This window comes from Ischnura elegans (genome assembly GCF_921293095.1).
Source record: "Ischnura elegans chromosome 13 unlocalized genomic scaffold, ioIscEleg1.1 SUPER_13_unloc_1, whole genome shotgun sequence".
In the NCBI taxonomy this organism is placed as follows: Eukaryota; Metazoa; Arthropoda; class Insecta; order Odonata; family Coenagrionidae; genus Ischnura; species Ischnura elegans.
This window is the reverse complement of record NW_025791657.1, coordinates 18263896-18271477: the sequence shown is the minus strand read 5'-3', so window position 1 is coordinate 18271477 and position 7582 is coordinate 18263896. Positions and strand designations below refer to the sequence as shown.

The following is a 7582-nucleotide window of genomic DNA, read 5'->3' as shown; positions in this document are numbered from 1 at the left end:
CAGGGAAACATCTCTTAATAATCACCTATTAAAACTACCTAAGGGCAGAAAGTTTCTTTCATTTGATGGGGCATTAATAATCCTCACTGTCAATCGTAATCAGTATTTTTTCTCGCATTTTCATACGCTCGAAACTTTTCCCTTTTCATTTCATCTCTCTCTTGTGTTAGTTGTTACCTATAATCCAACACTGCCGTTGTCAACTTTCAAGGTAATGATTTGATATTCATTCTGTTTCTTTGCAGTCAATATTTCATCCTTTCATGCCAATGCTGAGATTGTGTGTTACTCCCCGCCGACTGTCGCCACCACGCATTGTTACAATTGGCAACTTCCTGTCTTTTAAGTCCAACTGACGCTTGCAACGATTGTTTTAACTTCCTGTCTGCTGAATCTAGCAAGCGCTTGCAACAATTGTTTCATTATCTCGCAAGGATGACGAGCAACATTTCTGCCATAAATTCCGAGGCATTTGCCAAGGAGAGGCTCTTTGCAGGGCTGTCAACAGGCTCACTGCTGCAGCACAAAGACATGGTGGACATGCTGGAGGACGTGGACATGCGTGGCATGTGGCAAAGAACGCCTTTGCACGAGGGAGTGAGACTCGGTAATGTTGGATTTAACTATTCTCTTTAAGTCGTTGTTGTCACTTTGACTTATTGATCTAATCCAGTAACTAGTCAACAACTATCAGCCTTTGACAGCCCTTTGATCGTTTATTTTAATTTAAATCGACTAATTAATTAACTTCAACCGTTTCCCTTGTTGATTTAAATTAGCATTTCGTTAAAACAATTACTCAATGTCGTTTTGCTTAAACCATCTTGAATTCACTTTTTAACTTCTTTGTTTTACAGTCCACAACTTGACTCTTTTTCACTTTTTACTTTTTTCACTTTTCACAAAGTGCCTACAAGCCAATCAGAACCCATTGGATTTAATTATTCTCTTCAATTATACAAGTCATTGTTGTCTCTTTGACTTATTGATCTAATCTTTCCCTTGTTGATTTAAATTAGCATTTCGTTAAAACAATTACTCAATCTCGTTTTGCTTAAACCATCTTGAATTCACTTTTTAACTTCTTTGTTTTACAGTCCACAACTTGACTCTTTTTCACTTTTTACTTTTTTCACTTTTCACAAAGTGCCTACAAGCCAATCAGAACCCATTGGATTTAATTATTCTCTTCAATTATACAAGTCATTGTTGTCTCTTTGACTTATTGATCTAATCCGGTAACTAGTCAACAATTATCAGCCCTTGACAACCCTTTGCTCATTTTTTTTAAATTTCAATTAGCAATCGATTAATTCATAAACTTCAACAGGTAAGGCTGATTGGGTTGAGGAGCTTCTTTCGAGAGGAGCTGACCCACATCTGATGGATGACAGTCGGGAGAGTCCTCTCTCTGCGGCTCAGGAGATGGTTCGCCTCTTCCCTAACGACCCCCACCGCTCCCAAGTGCTCAAGTTGGTCACGTTGGTGCACAGAAGGGACGAGGCGATGGTGCAACGCCTGAGGGTATCTCCAAGCGCCCCAAGTGCCTGCCTTCTCCACGCAGCGTCGTCCGAGGTGTCCAGGTCAGACTCTGAAATTGCATCCCTGAAGACTTGTGTGGACACGTTGAGGCAGGAGATGAAGTCTCTCTTTGCTCAGATGAGCTCCTCCGTGACGGAAGCAAAGGACCAAACGCGTGGACGTTATCCGCTTCTGCCATCCCACGAGGCAGTGCAACCGTGGGCTGGGGAGTGCGCGACTGGCGGAGTGGCGGGTCTCGGAGATGGGACCAGCGCAAATTCATCCGAAGAGAGGCGCAAGTGCATCGAGGCCATGTTGGGAAAGACTCGCGTGGTTCACGGAGACCGATTCGATAGAGTGCGCTGGTTTTACGAGAGGATTTACGATCGGGACGACTTCACCGCCTTGATGCTGAAGCACCTGAGCGTGGAGAGTGAGGTGAAGGTTTTGGTGGACAGCGAGTCCACAAACATCCAGAAGATGAAGCAGAGGTTTACCGATTTGAATGGGCTCACGGGGAAAGGAAATCGTTGGACCGTGTTCGCCGACCTGGAATCCGAAACTGTTTATCTGGGTGTGGGGGAGGGGTTTAGCGACGACTTGGTCGCTGGTTGGTTCGCCAGGGCCCTCTCTCAGCTGTCTCTGAAGCTTTTGTTCTGCAACGGGGGTAGGCCCTATGAACGAGAAGATTCAGGGAGTGAGCATGAGTGGAAGAGGGTGATGGATCAGGTGGAGGAGGAGAAGAGGTGTAGAGGATTTCTGTTGGACAGATGGATCCATTATGCGTACAGAAAGATATCTAGTTTGGCAAAGGACTGTTACATGGCAGCTACGGTTCCTGGGATCATTGCTCGGAGCGGATCCTCAGTGGGAAGATATCAGCTGTTGGACAATGTGCCTCTCCTCTTTGCGTTCTACTCAAACCACGTGGTGCCAAAGATGCTAGTCAAGACTAGGGTGAGTAGCATGGATTAGTGATGAGCGATATATGAATTAATACTATGAAAAGTAGCAGTCAATGTCGGAGATTTAATATTCAAAATCACTGTGATGGTATCACTGGATTCGGTGAAGATAGCATAGACTGCTATCAAGTGATATGCAATATATAAATAGCGAAAAAATAAATAATAATTATAATAATAATTCAATGTGATCACATCGCAGACATATTTTTTGATTACTGTACACAAAAATGATGCTATATCATTGGGAAAGGATAGATTTATGAGTAATACCAAAGCATTTGTATGCTTGAGATGCAGTTATTCTTGTAAAAATGGCGGTGTATTCATTGATTATATGTATACATTGCATATTTTTCGCACTTCCGATATTTGTTTTCATTAGTGTATGCGTGATTAGTATGGAAAAACATAACTAGCGACGTCAGTGTTATACACATTTGTATTCGAAATGCAGAAATAAACCTCAATGTTGGAGTAGAAGCAAAAACTTTTACAATGTAGAAATAAATCGCAAAGAAAATAACGTTAAGGTAAATGTGTGATTGATACAGATTTATTATGTTACAAGCGCCTACATGCGAGCAATTAGTAACAAACGTTTGCAACTCCTAAAATGTTTTAATTAAGGAAATACAACAATCTGCCTCACCACATTTAAATTTTTCAAATATTGACAGCGTCTGGGAACATAGGGCATATAGTTTACTAGAGGTGGTTAATGTAAAAAACAAAACATAATCAACTTAACTTGTTTTACTTATTTATTGCTGAATTTGCTGGTCATCAAACAACTTTTTTTAAATTCAAAGTTTGACATATGTCAAAATTTAGCTCGAAGTACCAAATGATGAGAGAAACAAATTTGTTCCTTTAGGTTGACATCCTTCGTTAATGCCATTTATGTTGAGCGGAGGCTACCCACAAAAAATTGATAAAAAGTATTGTTTCTGTGGTGATCCGTGGACGAAGTCTTCGTGCAAGCTTCGGTAGTTGGTCCGGAAAAATCAGGATCCAATATCTACATCGAGTTTTTAATCTCAACCATTTTTAAAGAGCCACCAACAAAGTAAGACAACAAACCCTTGACAACAGAAAAGTACATAGATACTTTTTATGTTGATAAAAAAAACGGCATTGTCTGTGAATATGCGAAATTACACATTTCATAGAAATATTAACACTCCCCCTCCGACAATACCTGTTTTGAATATGCAGTAATCATTTAACCACCAATCTCTGAATGAGTACCAAACAACACAAGAGATTATAATTACAGAAGACTCTCGTAAATACGAACAACGTTATTACGAAGTTCTCGTTTTTACGAAGCAAATCGTTGGTCCCGACGAAAAGGCCTATCCAAGCTATAGGAAAAGAAACGTTGTTACGAAATTTTCCTTTATACGAAATTACGAACCTCAGTCCCGGTCCTGGTGGTTACAAAGTGAACTTTATTATGAAGTTCCACGCATAAGCTATGGCATTTAGATGGATATTCACTACGCTAAGATTTAGTAATCACGCCACGTTTAAGTTGTCCTCGTGTACTGTGACCTAGAGCATCATTTATGGTTATTTCTTCAACATTCGCGCAACGTCATATAATAAGCTCCATTCTTGGGGAATCATGGTGACAGACTCATTACAGCTTGTAAATTTGATGTACAGTTACCTCTGCAACTCTCAGACTAGTTTAGAAGTGTTATTTGCTGGGCAAGTTACATATCCATTTGAGTTTTGTTTTAATGTTGAGGTAAAACTGGTTAATATTGAGAAAATATTTCTATGTGCACTGGAATAAAATATATCAATGTAATAAGTTAAAGCAAATTAAATAAAGTACTGCGTTAGAGCTGATATATAGGCCCTCTGCTCTTTTCGCCTGAAAATACAGTAAAATCCTGATTATTGTCTGCGGTTGATCCTTGTTGCGGATTTTCCACGCATAATTTTCACTCTTGCTCAGGGGTGACGACTTACAAAAAATATTGGGGGGGGGCCAAACCGGGGACCTTGCCCCGGTAAATTTTATAAGTAGTGAATTGTAAGTTTTTTTAGGCATTTTAGAAGCGTCATATGATCAAAATTAGAACTCTGATCACTCGAATCTCGATATCTGGACACTGCGGGGAGAATCGACAAGCCTGACACATTTTTCCCTCACATCTGTAATGAATTTTTGGGGGGGCTTGGGCCCCCTCAGGCCCCATGGAGTCGGCGCCACTGCTCTTGCTTAATATTTTCAGTGGTCTTTATGAACAAAAGAACTGGACATAAAATCACCGGAATTGCTGCATTAATGCTAGGATATACCGGGCTTTTTATTTTCGTTAGGATCCCCTTCATAAAACAGAAGCGATCACTCGCTGGCTACATTCCCAGGAGCACCGTATTCCTGTTTTTTTCCAAGCTTCTCAGCATGCGACTGCACTCCGTGATGACAGATACATGTCCCACAGCAGTTACAACCCTGGCAACTTTGGTTTTAGAAACCAGGCTTTACACGGAGCATGAATAACACGAGTACAACCGTGTTATCGCCACTAAAAAAATTGCAAACTGGCAAAGAAAGCTCTCAATGAGTCCAGGAAGTTCTTTTAAATAACAGAATAACTGCAGAAATAATAATATATTCTAAAATAATATATTTCCATGGCAGTTTCAAATCTACGTGGGGGAGACTGGTAGAACGATAGCCACCAGGATTAAGGAGCATCGGAGGCATTTCAGACTTGGACAGCCTGATAAGTCTGCTGTGGCTGAACATAGCATTAATAGGGGTCACCAAATTAAATGGGATAGCGCCAAATTAATCTGCCGTTCCAACAACTTCTGGGACAGGCTCGCTAAGGAGGCCATTGAAATTAGGCTTAATAAAAATAATTTCAATAGGGACACTGGATACAAAATTAGCAATGCGTGGAATCCCATTTTAAAGAAAATTAAAAATCATAGAACCCCACCGTTTCATAAAAATTCAGATTTTTCCGGCCGATCAGGGGTAACTTAATTGTTGCAATTTGTTTATAGTTACTTATAAACATTCTTTAATCAGTAAAAATTTATTATTCATCCTGAGGACGATGAACGAGGCGTTCATTGAAACGTTGATGCCTATAAATCAAATCAACCGGTGGAAATCCCGAGAGGACTTCACTCAATATATTCTTTGTTTAACTTAAATACAGTGGAACCTCGTTAAAGCGAGTACGGGCTATAGCGACACCCCCGCTATTACGAGAGATAGCCGATGCACCGTCAATTGACCCTATAATAACCATGTTAAAAAATTCGTTTTTACGAGACCCTTTCGGTGTTGGCTCTCGCCATAGCGAGGGTTTCACCGCCGGAAGACTTTCATCAAGACTCCTTAACCTCTGTCATTGCTAGCGATCTGTTAGAAATGAAGTTAGTGGAGTGCTCAGTCTCAAATTTATGTGGTAAACTGTAGTTCGATAATAATAATGATTGACGAAACAATGCTTTGCATGATTTTTATTCGGTGCGGCGCTTATAAATTGTTTGAATAGTTAGTCGTTATTTGAGTAAGGAAATTTAGTGATGCAAAGAAACATCGCCTTTTGTCTGGATTTATGCTTACGTTTATCGGATAGATGTTTATCTGTCGCCGCACCACTCCTGTTCCTGTATATCTGTTTGCAACAGGTATATTGGCTATTATTTGCTCCACCTCCGGTAAAGCGACAATTCGCTATAGCGAGTGTTTATTAGTGCACCGTGGGGTGTCGTTATATCGAGGTTTCACTGTAATGAACATTACAAGACATTAAAGTGAAATTTTGGGTTATCCGTACTTTCCAATTATTCGTTCTCTCCCCAATCACTAGCCCGGATAATCGGGAGAATGCTGTATTTAATCTCTATTTTCTTCTTTCAGAGCAATGATGTGGCCTGATGGACATTGCAGAAGAGATAAGGAGGGAGTTCCAGAACCAAAGACTAGGATCATCTCCATCACTTTAGCACCCACATAGCAGAAATACGTCTCAGATACGTCTCGAATATCACACGTTACGTCTCAGAGACATTCTGAGAGCTTCAGAGGCATCTCTGAGACTTCTCTGAGATGTCACTATGTCCAAAAAAATGGTCTATGTGACATCTCTTGAGACGTCTCACATAAGTCTCTGAGATGTCTCATTAGACCTTGTAATGTGGTATGCTTTAAATTTAGGCAAAAAATAATTAAATTTAAATTATACAGTGGTGGCCTACTTTTCTCGATCATTTTTAGCGACAAATGTTGTGATGGATCACCTTTTGAAAATAAGAAACCCATATTAAGAGTCGTGATTTTAATAATGAAAACTGCAGATTTGCACCGAAAAATATGTATGGAAGGCATTGATGGCGTTTAAATACGTTTTTTTTTTTTAATTCCTGAACGTCTCACGATTACATCTCCGAGACATCTGTGAGACACGTGATATTCGAGTCATTCGAGACCATAGTGAGACGTCTCTGAGAGGTTCGTTGCTATGTGGGCATTTCATCTTCTTTCTGTTTGAAATGACGTTCTCTTCTCATTCATGTTTTGTCAGTGGCGCAGCCAGAAATTTAGTTTGGGGTGGGAGGGTCCAAAACCAGGGAAAGAAAAGGAAAATTATTGTTTTTTTTTATATTTTATATTTAGGGGGCATCTGGACCCCCCAGACTCCCTCCCTGGCTATGCCACTGTATTTTGTGTGCCAAATTTTATTTGTGGGCATTATTATTCAAAATAATTTCCAATATGTATTCTGTTGTCTAGTTGAGCAGTGGGAGTGACTGTTTAGCTTTATTTTTTAATTGATCAGTCCTTTAAGTGCATGTTATATACGAGCACGTATTTTGCACTTGCCTATGCCACCCTGATTCATTATATTACATCCATACACATTTTATTAATGCTCTCTCTCTTCTAGAATGCACTGTTTATTACTCAGAGATTCTCATGATCTTCTCCGCTCTTATTTGCATTTTGTCAGTGTCCATTTTCTACTTTTCCACAGCGGCCATATCAAACTGTTAAATCGCACATGTCCTTGTATTTTTAATATTGATTGTTTATTATTGTATTTAGTGTAATGTTT

At 39.9% G+C, this 7582-nt stretch overlaps 1 protein-coding gene across 1 annotated transcript; it reads left to right on the top strand.

The window, feature by feature from the left end:
- The first annotated feature begins 268 nt into the window (after positions 1 to 268).
- LOC124172343 lies at positions 269 to 6478 on the top strand. Its single transcript, XM_046551790.1, has 3 exons — positions 269 to 607; positions 1331 to 2478; positions 6388 to 6478. Exons 1-3 carry the CDS (start codon positions 436 to 438, stop codon positions 6403 to 6405), a joined length of 1338 nt encoding a protein of 445 aa, XP_046407746.1. The 5' UTR covers positions 269 to 435; the 3' UTR covers positions 6406 to 6478.
- The last annotated feature ends 1104 nt before the right edge of the window (positions 6479 to 7582 follow it).

Coding starts and splice junctions, on each gene's coding strand:
- LOC124172343 (XM_046551790.1), top strand. CDS start 436: ATGACGAGCAACATTTCTGCCATAAATTCCGAGGCATTTGCCAAGGAG. Junction 608..1,330: donor GCACGAGGGAGTGAGACTCG/GTAATGTTGGAT, acceptor AAACTTCAACAG/GTAAGGCTGATTGGGTTGAG.